This window comes from Filicampus tigris, chromosome 16 (genome assembly GCF_054856515.1).
Source record: "Filicampus tigris isolate MCC_2025a chromosome 16, RoL_Ftig_1.0, whole genome shotgun sequence".
In the NCBI taxonomy this organism is placed as follows: Eukaryota; Metazoa; Chordata; class Actinopteri; order Syngnathiformes; family Syngnathidae; genus Filicampus; species Filicampus tigris.
In genome coordinates, this window is record NC_141232.1 from 3,102,103 (window position 1) to 3,118,310 (window position 16,208).

General features: G+C 45.7%; 1 protein-coding gene and 1 long non-coding RNA gene across 8 annotated transcripts in view; one reads left to right on the forward strand and one right to left on the reverse strand.

Annotated features, from left to right (window-relative positions):
- The window catches only part of LOC147134099 (RNA binding protein fox-1 homolog 3-like), a 246,791-nt gene that overhangs the window by 21,840 nt on the left and 208,743 nt on the right, over positions 1-16,208 (reverse strand). For 5 of the 6 annotated variants that reach the window (XM_086054989.1, XM_086054991.1, XM_086054990.1 and 2 more), the window contains 2 exons: positions 4,105-4,236; positions 1,105-1,158 (listed from right to left, as the gene is read on the reverse strand). In XM_086054989.1, the coding sequence (XP_085911115.1) occupies positions 1,105-1,158; positions 4,105-4,236 (186 nt within the window). The remainder of the gene's footprint in view (positions 1-1,104; positions 1,159-4,104; positions 4,237-16,208) is intronic. The other variant, XM_086054994.1, reaches the window with a different exon arrangement.
- Positions 1,255-12,167, forward strand: LOC147134100 (uncharacterized). Of its 2 annotated transcripts, XR_015090052.1 has the most exons (5): positions 1,255-1,285; positions 1,837-1,976; positions 9,279-9,426; positions 11,408-11,485; positions 11,986-12,167. It is a non-coding gene; the product is annotated as an uncharacterized LOC147134100 (long non-coding RNA). The 2 variants fall into 2 exon arrangements; XR_015090053.1 differs by lacking the exons at positions 1,255-1,285; positions 1,837-1,976 and adding an exon at positions 8,976-9,169.

Sequence of the window (16,208 nt, forward strand, 5' to 3'; positions counted from 1 at the left end):
GCTGCCCTGTACAATCTCACTGATGCTGTGCGATCATTTGTGGAGGAGGTAATACGGGTGCGAAACTGCGGATGGCGTGATGGGCTACCGGTTGGACCGATCGGCCATCGGCACCATCGAGCATAAATCACGCCGGCCTGTCCTCAGGGGAGATAAAGAAATACATTCAAAAAAGGGAATTGAGGGCAGAATTAATCCTTTGGACATCCACCCGACTGCCGTTATCCCCTCCATCTTATTTTCCACTTTCTCCCCGCCTCACGCACCCGCACGCACGCACAGGAAGGAATAATTAACTTACAACAGGCCCGAGCCGAGCGTCCATTTTTCAAAGCGGACAAACATATTTAATGCAAATGGCTTCATAGGAAATAGATTGTTTATTCACGTCCCCACTAGCTTCATTATGGAGGTGAGCGAGGCATGCTGGGTAATGCGCTTCGTAGGGCAAAAAAAAACAAAACAAAAAAAAAAAAACGTGATGGCAGGTCGACGTTGGTACTCGGGACGAGGTTACGTCCGCGATGCGCCGTCATCACAATTTAACACAATTAAATGGCAAACAAATCGTGCCTTTTTGAGGCAAAACATAACAAAAAAAAAAAAAAATTGGTGATCTGATTTGACTGGTGTTACATTTTGGGGATTTCCATAGTAAAGTAGAATTTTTGTCACAATGTATATATTTTTTGTGGGCACTGTAGTTTTTGGGCAACTTTTCTAATGGCCTTTTTGGGGACAAATGTAAGGTTTTAATAGCAGAATATTGCAGTTCTCTGGGGTTGCACAATTTCTGTGTTCAAATAGGACTTTTTACAATTTGCATATCCCTGCACTAAAATTGCACTTTTGTGGCGTGGCAAAGAATTACAGTGGCGTGGGATTTGGTCAAAATTACATTTCCAAGGGAAACAAGGGAAATTTTGGTGACAATGTGTTGTATTTTGGGGGCCAAAAGGCAACTTTTATGGTCAGCTCTTGCTTTCCCCCCCCCCCTCCATACTGAAGTCATTGAGTGAGCGAGCGAGTTGGGAGCCCGGGAAGAGAAACAACACACGAGCGCATAACGAGGCCATGAAGCAGCTGGCGTTGCGGCCGACTCACCTTGGATCCTCGCTCGTTAAAGATAATCTCCACGTCTAAGATCTTTCCAAATTGCTGCGGAAGAGAAAAGAGGAGAGGTGTTAAAATGTGGAGGGAATTATGAACACTTTCAAATGGCAGTCAGTGCTGGGCCCCCCCCCCCCAAAAAAAGGCTTTTGCTAGAAAGAAACAACAAAAAAAGGTTAGAAAAAAGCCGACTAGAAGAGCTGAACTTGATTTTTAGTATTTATTTTTTGTAACTCCCAGTCCACACCCGCGTAGGCACACCAGGAAGACACTAGATGTCTCTTTGTTTTCCTCTGTGGCTTCTGGCGTTTTCTGGCTATTCCTCCTCGCTCTGCTTCTTGTTTAGCATGTTTCTATTTTGTCGATTGCTAATCTCCCTACTCGTCATTAGCACGTTTACTTTTATTAGCCTTTTATTCTTATACTTTGTTGAATATCACTTTCTCGACTTGTCAGTCACGCATTGGAATAAAGACTGAGTTACACATTCTACACGTCTTGTCACCTAGTACTCAAGTCTAAGCGAGTCAGATGTCACGGAACCGAGTCCAAGTCAAGTCTCACAAGTTTTTCCCCAAGCGAGTTCCAACTTCTAAAACCGGCGACTTAAAAGGGGGGAGTTTGCAATTACAAACCTTTTGTTCCATTTGTTAAAACTGCCAGAAAGACTTGACAGTAGTACATAAGTTGATAGTAAAAAAAAACAAAAAATCATCATCCTTTCAGGAGCTTTGCTGAGCCTATGTCGGAATATCCGCTTGGGGAAAATGAAAAAGTGGCTTGCCAACAACTGGCCGCAAGACGAGCAAACAGCTGAGAGGATTCGGAAGCGACGGTCGCAATGAGCAACATTTTCCACACTACAGGTATGTTTAATTGGAGTTTCATTCGAATAAGTCATGCTAGCAACGCAGCAGCAGTGGCTAACTCACGTTGGCTTTTTTGACACCGCTAACGCTAGCCTATTATTAATAGCCCTGCTATTTTATTGAAGCTGGACAGCTTTCTCTCAAACTATTTGTCACATCTATGTCCTTTCAGAATGGTTTTAACACTGCAAAAGGTCCTCTTTCCACCTGAATCGAGTCCACGCGTGTATGTGTGGCGAGTTGTGAGCGTTTGGCTGCACTGCAGCATTTCTGCTTGTTGACTGGAGGATGCAAGTGTTCTTTTTATTCTCCCGAGCCTGCGGCGGACCTCGGACTTGTGAAGCGGCCGCTACCTTTCCTTCGCTATCATGTAGCACCCCCCCCCCCCACCTCCAGCTCCCCAACCACCCGTCTTCATCCTCTTTGTTTGGGCGCTCGCACAGTCAACAGGACTTAGGGCAGCCCCCCCCCCCCCCCCCAGGCATCTGGCTCGGGCCTCCCGTGCTTCAAGAGGAGCCAAATGAAAGCAAAGTGAGACTTGCTGGAATGAGCGGACTTTTAATTGCTGTCTCCAGTTGCTTTTTCCAAAGTCATGACGCACATCAAATGATGGCCATCCCCAAATTTGCATCATTGACGCCGGATGATATATTCGCGTACTCGATGCTCCATTTCAAGCATGCTTCTGTACGTTTTCTGGAAGTTTAAGGATGCGCGCTGTTGAGTCTTCCTGAAATGCTGGGTAAAAAAATGGGAATTTTCATGGAAATGACTTGATGCGTTGTGTTCGGGAAGATTTGAAAGGCAAGCGAGAGCAGGCTTTGGGTCCGAGATACTCGCCCCCACCCGCCGGCAGGTTACCGACTCTTTAACGAGGCGTTGAAGGAGGGCCTCGTTAGGAGGGCCTTAATCGGTGGTCTCGCAGAGCGACACCACTTCACGTCCAAGTCGGCTAACGAGCTGAGCCACTTAATACCTTACCTCCTTCGCGCCTTACCTCCCGCCGTGACATATTCAAGGCTGCTATGAGGTCAGTGGCAGTCGGATCATGTTCGGATGTTCGGATCATGTCGCTTTAACGTTTTTACAATAGAAAATCTTTTGAACTCTTCAACATTACAAGTTCCACCCCGCCTCCTCCTTGAAAACAAAATGCTAAGCAAAAACACAAAAACAGTGGCGTCTGAACACCTTTAACAGAAAGCTGTTTTGTAACAGTTTTCCCCAAATAACTAGGAAACATAAACGATATGAAATTGCTTGCGCGGTTAATTTCAGTGTGTTTGATAAATCAAAGCCAAAAAATGTCCTAACGGCCCTTGCATCCTTTCAAATAGAGCTTTTGAGATTTTATTTTTTGCCAAAGACATTTGTAGCACTTTTGTTGACATAAAAAAAACAAACAAAAAAAACCCACAGGTATTTTAGGTATTTAAATTGGAAAATGACCATTTTGGTGCCAATCACAAACAATTCTGGTACTAACATAAAGCCACAATTTAGTTAGTGGAAAAAAAATGAGCATTTCCACACTTATTTTTCCACGTGAATTTTTGGGAGCAAATAATGAGTATTTGGAGATGGGAAGCGATCAATTTTTCCTTCGCCATTTCAATTGAGGAACCAATAAAGAGGCGAGAGAGCGGCCAGGTTGTCGAGCATTTACGGGGTAACCCCGCAGACGGGGCCTCGGCCCAGGCCCGCCGCCGTCTCTGCCGGTGCATCTGGCCGCTAAAAGTCCAATTAGCTGTGGGCACTTAATGTCCATTTTTGGCTCCATTTGAAGCCATCAGATGTTGGCGTTCTATTCTTATGGCGGCGTTTATCCAGGCGTGAGACGCTTTGCCTCATTAGCGGCCGGACAGACGGACGCCGAGCTGCTCGGATGTGAAAGAAAACCTGCATCAGCAGACAGGTGAACGCTTCCTCTTTTTTTTTTTTTTTCTTTTTCAAGGTTTCTCTCATGATCAAGTTTTACTCGCTTCATTCGCGTCACTACTCTGGCATTTTTTTTACTTATTGTAATGAGCACGGGCGCTAATAGACTTGAATTTGTGGTGTCACGGTGGGCGCAGGTGTCAGCGTGCTCTGGTTCAGTGCGGTGTCGCGAGGTCCGGGTACTTACCCCAAACATTTGCCTCAGGTCGGGGTCCCGGAAGCGGAAGGGAATGTTGGACACGTGTAACCGTTTGGGCTGCTGCTTCTCCGACGAGTCCGAGTGCTGCGAGGCGTCCGTTTGCGTCACGTCGTCCGTCTGCTGGGTCAACAAAAACAGGACAAGACGCTCATTAGACACCGTGCTACACTTTACTGCCCACAGGTTATCAAACTTTTGGGATTTATGGACACCTAACTTCATAAATGTAATGCTAATAATCTATTTTACTGAAAAAAGTCGGAATGTTTTGCTCCAATATGTCTTTCTAAATTTTTTATTTTTTTTAAAGGATATCCAATAAGATTATGAGAATAACCATATAGTTAAGTTGGAATCTTTACAAAAACAATAAAAACATCTTTTTGAGAAAAAGAAGTATCAATTGTTAAAGTAACAAAATCTGTTTTGGGGTTTTTTAGAAAATAGTTATTTCATCAAGTCATTTTTTTAAGAAAAAAAAAGGATTAAGACATTTTATTTGAGAAAAAAGTCATTATGTTGTGGGAGCAAAGTCACATTTTTTCCAAGACAAAGAATTCAAACTTTAAAACTCAAGATAAGATGTTTTTGTCATCAGTCATGAAAAAAGCAAAATAATAATATTACGATGACAAATGAATATTTTTATAGAACCAATCTTTTAATGTTATAAGAATCAAATGTTGTTGGTTTTTTTCGAGAAAAAAAGAATTTGACTTTTCCAAGACAAAGTCAAAGTTAAGCAAGGAAAGAAAGTCAGATATTGAATTTAAAAAAAAAAATGTTATGGAGCAGATGTCTTCTCACAAAATACCGGACAACGGTGATCAGTTAGTCGGGTTTGTTTTATTGCTCCACAGATGTCGACATGCACTTCTATGACAGTCACTTCTTCCAAATTATTTTGTGCAACCCCCCCCCAAATCCAGCTGGCAGACCCCCTGGGATTGCAGCCCCCAGTTTGACAAGCGCTGCTTCCCCCGCGTTAGTCATTTCTCAATCCAACGAGAAAGCCGAGGCGATAAACAGCCGATGAGTTATAATGTCAACGTGGAGCTTGCACGTCACAAATCCGCGTATTAATCTCTCGCACTTAGCTCTTGAGCTAGGCGGAAGATTGAAGGCGCTGACAAAAAGCCGCGGATATACAGTAGATCCCACGGCGAGACCGCAGACATTAGCGCCGTTGTCGGCACGCGGGGGGGACCCCGAGCCCCGAAGCGTTGTTGTTTCCATCATTATGCGAATGCCATTCTGACATTTCGATATAAACGAGGTGTCGGCCGCGGCTGACAAATCCCGCTCGTTCGCCGGCGTGACACCGTTGATGGATGTCGGCCGGCGTTCAGGTGGACGTGCTTTCGCTGGATTTTTACGCTTGGCTTTTTCTTGGAAGAAACTCGCCGGGCAAATCTTTCGGTATTTGCAAATCTGCACCAGCACCCTGACTTCCAAGTGCCCCGCCCGGCTTGAGAGTTTTCCCGGTTCCACCCTGTCATGTTTGCGGAACGACCGAATGCACCCCAAGCGCGGTCAAGAAGTTGGCCAAACAACTGGATCGCGACAAAATTGGTGATATTTGTAAATATCAACACATTTTTATTGTTGTTGTTTTGACCTAAAACACAATATTCTATGAGCCTTGAAAGAGAGTCACTTGCCCCCGTCGACAACTTAGCTGGACTTCCTCTCGATGTCCTTCCCACTTCCTCTTTTCAGCTTTGCATAGTAAAGTTCCAGAGTGTCAAACTGGGTGGTGACTTTATAGTTTAAAAAAAAAAAAAAATCCTGTTGTAGCCTTTCCATAAATACATTAGCTCACATGACTCCTTTTGCATTTAGCTCTTCCTCTGTGGTGGGTGGTGTTAAAAGTGCAAAGGTGCGCACCTAATGAGCTTGTGAAAGCTTCCCCTTGGAAAAAAACAAAACAAAAACAACACAGGCTGCTAATTAGCAGAGCCTTTGCAATTATAGCATTTAGGTGACTAAACGAGGCCGCCAGCACTGACTCACTTTTTCACACTCGCACATCGGTACACAAAGAACATCCTGGCTCGCTTGTTTGTTCTCCGGAGGTGTCTTCTTGTGGGGGGGCGGCAAACTGGCAACCTTAAGATGGCCGCTCGAGCACCAGCTGCTCCCAGAGAGACAACAAGTCCCGATACTGATGTGGAAGCACCAACACAGCCCATGCTAAGAAAATTCCTTTTCAGGACATCTTGCATCTTGGCAACAGGGAACTATGGTGAAGTGAGTTGAGCATCTTAATTTAGACAAAAGGAGTGCTTTGCCATCATCTTCTGGCGTCTACAGGCAAATATAAACCTCTTTGGGAAACATCAACTACTGACAGATTTTCAGGGCAAAACTGTAAACCATATTTTTTGGGGGTATGTAGTCCAAGAATAAAATGTGTAATATCACATGAATAGAGTTGGAGTTTTGAAGTTATTAAAATGTGACTTTTTCACTTGCTGAACTATTTGGAAAAAATACAACTTTATCCTCGTAGGGTTACAACATTTTAGCCCGACAAAATTTGTTCTTTGAAAATGTACAACTTTTGTTCGATGCCCCGCAGGCCGATAATGGTACCAGAACTCGACTCTTGAGTACTCACCGATACCGAGGAACCGATAACACTAGTACCTTTCAAACATTTCTATGAAACCACTGACGGATTATTTTAAAGACATTTTATTCATTTCTGACAAAAGGCATTACGGTCACTCTGCAATACAGAATTGAAGTTCAAAATAAACCAAGCAACTTACTCCGATTTAGGATTCATTTGTAAAAAAAATAAGGATTTCAATCTTCAAAATAAATTGAAGCACAAAATATTACAGTACAACATTATAGTTTCTCCCAAAACAGGAAACCTACGAGTTGTAGTTTAATTGGCGTTAGGATTATGAGCGGGCCCATAGAAACATTTCCGTAGCAAAAAAGTTTCAGAACCGCTCAACTAGGAGTGCTAATCAGGAAGCAATCTTGAGGAGCTAGCTCTAAGAGGCAAACGCTGAAGGCAAAGTGCAAAGCCTAGTGGGGGATCCTCCTGTGAAATGGGAAGTGACACGCTGTGGCCTCTCCGTCATCCATTTCCGAGCATGGCACAAATGCGCTTAGCGATGTATTCAATCAAATTCATCATAGCGGTATCATCGTTATCACGCCGATGGTGATGATCATCTCCTTTATTATTCTCATTATCATAATCACAATCTCCGCGCCGATGGCTGTCATTTATTTGCCGTTTATGGCCCATTTCGAGTCGTCGCCGACATCCATTGTGAACATTGACAGCGGTTTGATTCAAGGTCCCACTCTGTCACCCCCTCACTACCAGGTAGGACAAGCCCCCCCCCCGACGCCACCCCCCCCCCCCCCCACCAGGCAAGCACAAGTGCGCTGAACAAAAGACGCCGGAGGCTCCAGAGTGGATTTGTGTGCGAGAGAATGGGCCGGTGGGGGTCTCAACTCTGGCGTGGAGGTTAATAGCCTGAGTGGCCGTGTTGGGCTCGCGGGTGACACATTGCAGACAGATGTCGGTGGGTGGTGAGGACCCGGAGGGCGCTACCCCCAACCCCCCCTTCCCCTAACACCGCCACGCTGCAGGTCAATCTGCTTCATCGCTCACACCAGACACCGTCGACCTTTTGCGGACCGCCGCGGGAACGGCGTTCCGGCGCCACTGTTTGATCACGCCGAGGCACCGCGTTTGCAAACATCCAGACGGACCTTCCGGGATCCGCCGCCGCCGCTTGTCTGGCAGATCGCCGGTGACGAGGACGCGGCGAGAACGACGGCCGCGTTTGGAGGACGACAACGTTTTCACGTCGGTCCCCAGCATCCTGGTTGGCTGCTCCCTTACGAATTGACTTCCCTGCCGAGCAATCTACCCGGTTGCCAATCCTTCCACCATCTTGGACCTCCCATTTTGCCGAGCTCCCTGCTTGATGGTCTGCTTCCCGACTCACCCGCCTTCCCGTCCACCCCTTACCTGGTTGCCATCCTTCCTGCCTGCCTGCCTGGAGACCTCCAAGCCCGCCTGCCTGCCTACCGACTTGCCTTCCCATCCAGGCCTTTTGACATGGCCATTGCCCCGCTTACCCGACCTACTTCCCTGACTTCCCTCCCGTTTTGCTCACCATCCTCTGCTGCCCATTGGACTGCCTACCTTGGCATGTGCCTTCTTGGTTGCTTACCTCCCTGACTTCAGCTGGGTCGCCAGCTTCCCTGCCAGTTGACTGGATCTGGATCGGCCCGCATCTCTACCAGTTTGCCATCCGGATTTCCTACCTGCCGGACTTCTCACGGGTTGCCATCTTCTGTGTTAGGCCGCAAGCGGCGATCAATCCACGAGCGGTTCCAACCTCCTGACCTGCCCGCTCCCCTGACTTCCTTAGCCGTTTGCTCGCTATCCTCCCAGGCTTACTCATAAAATGGACGTTGATCAGCCTGCCTCCCTACCAGATGGCCTTCCTGATTTCCTACCTCCCTGACTTCCTTGCCCTTTTGGTCATCATCCTGCGCACTCGCCCACCCGTTGACCGGACGTCCACCTGCCCGCCTACCTGTTCGCTTGCTTACAGCACCTCCCCGACTTCGCCGCCCTGCCCGTCTTACCTCCCTTCACGCTTAGCCATCCACGTCCCCGCCTTTGCTGACTGACTGCCTACCTGCCCGCCTCTCTGGCATCCTGCTTGAGGAATGCGGTTGTGGCACAGGAAACTAATGACCCGCGCGGCTCCGCCACGGGAGGCCACCATCAGCGCCACTTTGCTGTCCCGACAGCAGCTGTCAGAGGGAAGCGGTAGGAGGAGGAAGAGGGAGGAGGCGGCGGGATGCGGAACGCGGCGTCCGTGCCAACGCGAGCTGTCATCTCCGGCGCTCGCTGGCTTCCTGTTCCGCCGCGTCTCTCAAAAGACTCCCTCCGCTGTTATTTGCAAATCGCCTGCAAAGTGCCGGCCTCAGCACTTTTGGCTACTCGGCGCGGAGTGGCGTTACAAGAGCATAATTGAAACTATCTGATTGGAACGCAGCCAGGCAGGTACAGTAGATTACATCTGATTAAAGCGTGCCGGCGCAGAGAGGGAGCTTTAATTTATTCTTTGTAGCTCACCGCCACTTTGCTTGTTTGTTTGCTCTTTCTGAGGAAGTCGTACGGAATCTCCAGGGGGAGGGTGTCAGCGTCAACTGCAACACGGAACTGGTTGCTAACGTGCGCTCGAAGCTCGACTACAGGGCGAGACCGCTAATGGCTACCCGTTGCCACCTGATTGGACGCAACATATTTCCTGCTTCTAGGTATTTAAAGGAGCATGATATGTAAAAGTGGCTTTTCACTGTAAGTGCTGTCTGTATGTCTGCGAGCAAGCCTTTTTGAATTTTTCAGTGCGACATCTCGATTCGATTGGATTTACAGGAAAAAATAGTTGCACGGCACATCGGAACGCAACGGACACAAAGCTAAATACAGTTGACAACATTGACTGGGACCTCGCTTTGTCGCAACACCCTCGCTGGTCGTCATGGAAATGGAAAAGAAAGCCTTGCAGGGGAAAGTGTTTTCCAAGGACCTCATATAATGTAATACTAATGCGTAACTACCAAACATATCACTAAATGGAAAATAAGGAGAAAGGACATGTCAAGATAAATATATTTTCTTCAAGGGAATGATGTCACATTTTTCGACAGAAGGTCTTTACCAGATTAAAATCCGACACCATCATCAGATGTTTTGTCACAGTATGATGATGTTAACGTCAAACTTGAATGAAGGAATTTGAAAAATATTCCATTTGTATAATATTACACCTTATATTGTAAAAAAAAAAAAAAAAAGTGCTTTTGTGCTCGAAAAAAAAACACAGTTTATTTGAAAAAGTATTTTATTCCTGATTTGGTGCACGTATTGTTCTTGTGCACTTGAGACAGAACCGCCTCCCCAAAACGGAGTGATTTCATGTCAAGTTTGACAAGTGTTCTGTCCTTCTTTGTCCTTTTTGACGGAAGAGAGTAAGAAAGTAAGAATTTTTTTTTTTTTTTTTTTTTTTTCCCCCCCAATGTCTCCTTGAAAATAACTCCTCTCTGGATTTCAAAAGTTTACACTCTATCTTTCCTTTTTAGCCCAGCATCCATCTCCTCCTCCACGTCCCCCGTATCATTTGCTCATTATTTTTGTAGTCCAATGACTCACGCCGGGCCGTTCTCTTTGAAGCAGCGCGGGCCCGTTGTTCCGTCACGTCACAACAAGAAGGTCAGATCAGAGGCTAAATGGTCCTTTTCAGTCGCTCTTCTTCAGACTTTCAAGGATCTCGCCATCCGTTTCATAAAGAAATTAGAATCGATGAACTATCAGCGCGTTCTTTACAAATGTCCACATGGCGCGTCCTTGGCGGCGCAGACGGCGAGATTGACTTTGTGCGACACGAGAGCGAAGCGTCAGCGACGGAAAACGGAGGACGACACAAACAAAGAGGCGAGGGAGCGCGTCGGCTCGGGCGTCGCGGCTTTCTCCCCCCCCCCCCCCCTCTTCTTTTTTTTTTCGTGTTATCGCAGTCACCCAGAATCCCCTTTAGAGAATCTTCTCGCCGTGGAAAAATGTGGAATTGAGTGCTGCCCTCATGCCGGCCGCCTTAATTTGTTATCTGAACGTAGAGTGATTACTCATGAAATTCACGCCGACCTCGGACTATTTGAAGCCGGACAGATAATGAGCCGGCCGCCGCTCGGCCGAGAGCCCCCCCTCCCTCTGCGACATCTCCCGGGATTGTCGCACAAGTTGCCCCCCCCCCCCCTCCATCCCCCCAACCCTCCCTGAGCTTCCCGACCTTTATCGAGCCAAGGCACATATTTAATGTTTGAAAAATCACACGGCACTCTAGCAAACAAAAGGGTCACAAAAGTATATACGGTCAGGGCTGCTTTGACTTGCAAGTTTCATTTTCACCGTGATCAAGGTCCTATGTAAATTTACTCGTACATCAAATCAATTTTCAACTTTGAAATGAGTCGAAAAGGGCCATGAACCCATTGCATATTTTTCCTATAAAGAAAGGAAAAATAGCAATGTATTCCGTAACAACGTAAGAAAGGCTTAATTACAGTACGTACGATCATAATCGTGTATTGGATGTGTGTCTTTTTTTGCGGCCCAGTGAGTGAGATGAAAAGCTGGAATCCAGTTGGCCAGTTATTCTGTGTGTGAGCGTCCGGGTCGTGAGTTGTGGCCTACAGCAGCTCTTTGCGAGTGTCCTCATTTTCTATTTTGCGTTTTGTCCAGTTCACTCGACGTTGGCTGTGGCTCTCCTTGCTCACATTGCAGTACCCTAATTGCTTCATTTTTTTTCACAACACGCCTGTGAGTATTGTTATATTGCCTGTCTACACATGTTGCTCCACCGTTTGCGTAGCATTCATTTCTTAAAAAGGTTGTAACAAAGCTACACTAGTGCAATTAGTTCCCCTCTAAGGCATTTGGCGTTGTTTGTTAGCATTAAGCTAAAAGGCCTTTCCTGTGGCATCAGCCAAATTGCTGCTTGTTGAGAAGTGAGTTGAGCTGCCAAATGGTTTTCGCATCTCAAATTTTTGCCCGCACGTCCAAGCCAACAATCTGACCAATGACAGCGTGTATCTCAAAAAACTCCCAAGTCGGGCACCACTGTATATTTTGTTCATCTCTTTATGCCAGCAACATATAGTGACGGACAGAACAATTAAATGCTCTTCCACTAAGTGGCAGAAGGTACAAATAAGATGTGTATCTACCCGTTGCCATTCATACATTAACCTGTACACATATATACTGCGTAAACAGCATACTGGCATGGATAGAAGCTAGTGTAATATTTTCCTTCGCAGAATCTTTGCGGATGACTGCCCTCGAGGTCCGGCTCCGGAGGGCAGACGAGGATACGCTGATGGATGGCGAGCCGGCCAGGGAGGGAAAGAGGGGGGGGACTCATTAAAACAAACGTCACAGAGCCTTCTCGCTTCTTTTTAAGTCTTTCAGTTGAAGAGCAGAGTAAAGTGGCGTCAAGGGAGCAGCGAAGAGGGGTGGTGAGGTGGTAGCGGGGGAAGGAGGGACGGGGGGTCTCCGGTGAGAATCTGCTCCTTCAATCTGCGCTGAGGAAATCAAAAGGCACTCGGGCCCGTGCGGCGTCGGCACCCGAAGCAAGCGGGCTGCTCGTGCCATTAAAGCTGTCGCAACTCAGCGGTGGGCGCCGCCGCGCCACCAGGCCCCGAGGATTAGACTCTCTGTTTACACCCCGATAATCCACCCCCCGCCACTCATGTGGGCGGATGTGTCGATGGAAGAGGAGGAGGAGGAGGAAGGCCGCCACCTCGAGGCTCTTTTGCTAGCAGGGGCGCGCATGAAACGCAGCGAGATGGCCAAGGCGAGAGAAGAGACGGACGGTCAGGGATGGGAGAGGCGTCCGGAAGGGGGAGAAGATGAAGATGAAGGGGGAAGAGGCAAAGGGGGGGGGTGGGGGGTCGGTTTCTGTCCGCTTTCAACTGGCCGGTGTAACGGAGCACTGCGAATCAAATGGGGCCGACAACGCGCCGTGGCTCTTCGTGTTAAACTGCATCGTTAGCCATAAAGGCGTACAACGAGCATAGTTAAGGGATTTGTTGTTGCCGGTTTTGTTTTCAGTTTTTCAGTAGCATTGGTGACAGTAAGTGATCGCATTCAGACGGCAAACCTTTGTGCGTTGCAACTCCCCCCCCCCCAAAAAAAAAACCCAATCCAGCTGCTGCGTCAGGACAGGTGTCACGGTACATGTATTCATATTCAGATTTTTCACTTAAAAACATGAGTCTTTTTTTTTCCATAAAAAGAGGACCAACTTTTTGCTGCATAATCTTCCTGAAAATGTTATGTTAGAATAGGCGACATGAATTTATATTCTGAGTTTCCAGTACAGAATACACATTTCACAATAAAGAATAGATTTGAAAATGTTTTGTTGGTATTGGTAATGTGTTTATATTCTGATTTTTCAGTATGGGAAGTGCATCCTTAATTTCCTAAAAAAACGTTTCCTAAAAAGAAAATATTTAAGCTGTTATTTAATTTGCCATTTTGGTAGGAATGTAGCGGTACATGTTTATTTTGATTTTCAATGCACCCATGCTAATTTCCTTTAGCCCGTTTATGATATTTTGCATTTTATCTTAGCATTAAGCTAGTGAACACTTCTATGAAATTACATAGTTTGGTTGAAGAGTGTTAATATACACAACTTTGAATTCTTTTTACAGTAAAAATCAAGTGGGGGTATCAAATAAACAGCTTGATGCTTATTCCTGTCTTTTCATTTCCTCAAAGTGATGTTACGATAGCCTCCCATTTATTGACAAGGGCTAAGGAATACTTTAAAAAGAGTCTTAAAATGTTTAAGCATATTTCAATTCGTTTAAAGTACACTAGTGACTATTTAAACACATTTTTATGCAGATTTGCAAGCGGCACTGAAATGAATCCATCGCAATAACCGCGAGTTCACTATATAGTAGTAGCTTTGTATTTCTGTGGCATTAAGTCAGCCATACAGCGCGAGTATGAATGTAAAAGCATAGAATCCTCTTTAGCGCACCACACATCTCATGGTAATTGCGATCCTGAAAGAGGGCAGCTAATAGCTAACAGTTTGTAGCCTGCGAGCGTGCGCCTGACCCAGATAAGGCGGCAGCCGAGCGTTGACCTCTCCCGGCAGGTGTTTTCCCACCGCGAGAGAGATGAGAGTGGCCCGGAGGTCTTAAGGTTCTCATCTCCATCAGCGTTACTCGTCTTTGCGGAAACGTTGCTGAGCTTTAGCGGCGCGAAACATCTCGGCTTTTATCTCTATCCTCCCGCCGCCGGGGGTGAGCCGCGGGTCAAAAGTATTTCAAGGAGTGGGAATGCAAATGCGGAATTGAAAATAATTTGCCAACCCACGGAGGAGGACTGCTTTGTGGAAAGCACGGGCTTCGCCCGCCCCCCCAGAAAAAGATTCATATTACAACAGCTTACTGAATCTCTTATTGTAGTCGCGTAATTCTTCATTTGTCTGCATGACTGTATTCTGCTGCTCCCGGTGTCAAAGTCGTTCGCACCAGAAGGAGACAAATTGAATTGATCATGACGCCAAAACTAATTTACATTTACTTGATGAAATGCACTATCATCAAGTACTATTTTCCTTCTTTAAAAAGAAAATTATTTTATTGGGGAGGCTGGTACGGATTGATGGTATTTCCATTTATTTCAATGGGCAACGGTGATTTGAGATATGAGCGCCTTGATTTTTGACAACTGTATTTGTTGCATTTAGCAGGCCCCGCCCCAGGGATCTCATTAAATTGGCTATTTTACATAATTATGTAATTTTTAAAAAAGCAACACATTTTTACACATTCAAATATTTTCATGTATTTTAGTACTTGGCTATTATATTACACACTTCATATACACACACATTTGGAAGATACTGTATATAAAAATGTACAAATCATCGACATCGGGCCAAAACCTCCTATGTCACAATTTGGTCAATTTCAGATTCTGCCAAAATGTTCTACTATTGGTCAATGTACACGCGTGGGTGATAATTTTACAAATAATTGACCAATCTTAAATGTTGAAAACATCTTACTCTATTTGATGACACTGTTAAACCCATTCAGGCCAGGCGTGCATTATCGCGTTACTACCACTACTATTGCGTATTTCTACCTTTACAGCCAGGAAAGTGGATAAGTCAGTTTTTTTTTTTTCTTTAAACCAATTCTCGGTCTCTTAGCCAAAAAAAGGCATCAGAATATACATGTGACGATGTCGTGAGCCCTCGAAGGATGTCCCAGAATTTTTTCGAGCAGAAATGGCAAACGCAGACGATTGAATTTCCGGGAAAACTCTAAAGTTGCCCTTAGGTTTTAGAGAAATGTTTCGCCGGGCGCTTCAGGCATCAATAGGTTAACGGTTGAACAAACATGCCGTTTTTGAGGTGTGCTGAAAAGCGACGATTTACGATGAGGTACGAGGATTCCACCCGATGCCACTGATATGTTTAGAAGTTATTCATTTCCCATTCACAGCAAGTTATTTGACATATTTCGCATAAACAATTTTAAATGTAGATTTTGCGCCACTAACAAATCATCGATTCTGCTAACATCAGTTCTCTGGATGTTTGATGAATGTTTGCCCCCACTCGCAGGAAGGAGACCCCACCCTCCTCCTTGTATGCTCCCCCACACGCATCCCAACGCCCCCACGACTACAGAGATCAGGATGCCCCTAAATCATTCATGTGGACTGCAACACCCCCGATAACGGCACTCGGCTCTCTGCCGTAGCTGGCATTAATGCACATTTCTGCTTCTCATGCAAAAATAAGCAGAAAATTACACACTTGGAGTCATGTGACCGCTGCAAGTACTCAAGTATGAATGCATAAAAGTGTGTTTGTGTTGCATAAATTCAGCACTATGAGGGTTCAGATCCAATGCAATGATATATATTTATAAATCTTTACTTTATTTATGACTGTTTTCGGTTTAAATTTTAATGGGCCCGAGCTTATAATGTGTATATTCCATAAGACAGCTATATCAAAGTGTCTTAGGGTTGAAAATAAATAAATTAAAAAGAGGCCTTGGAATTGCAGAGTGATGATAACAATGTTGAAATGGCTGTATTAACCACACCCTTTTCAATAATCAATCACTGAACAAATATTTCGTTGCGTATTTTTCTGAGCTTACAAACCCAAACGTGATTGACAATTTTGATTTCCTGTTAATGACTGAGCCCACATTTAGCACTCTTTCTGGCAATTGCTTTACATCTGTGTTGCGTCGAGTCACCTGTGGACTGCTGTTCTAGCCCAGGAACACTTGGCTTCTGCTCCGTGGACCGGATTTTTGAAGCGGTTCTCAGATAGTGCTTGGAAACCAGAAAATGCAGCGTTTGCAGCTGCTGTGGCTTCCCGCATTCAGACAATATGTGACATCCTACATCGGTACCGTACACACTATGAAATGCTGTTCAAGTCCAAGACCATTGTACTACATTCAGTGCACTCGCTGCTATTGTTTGGAAC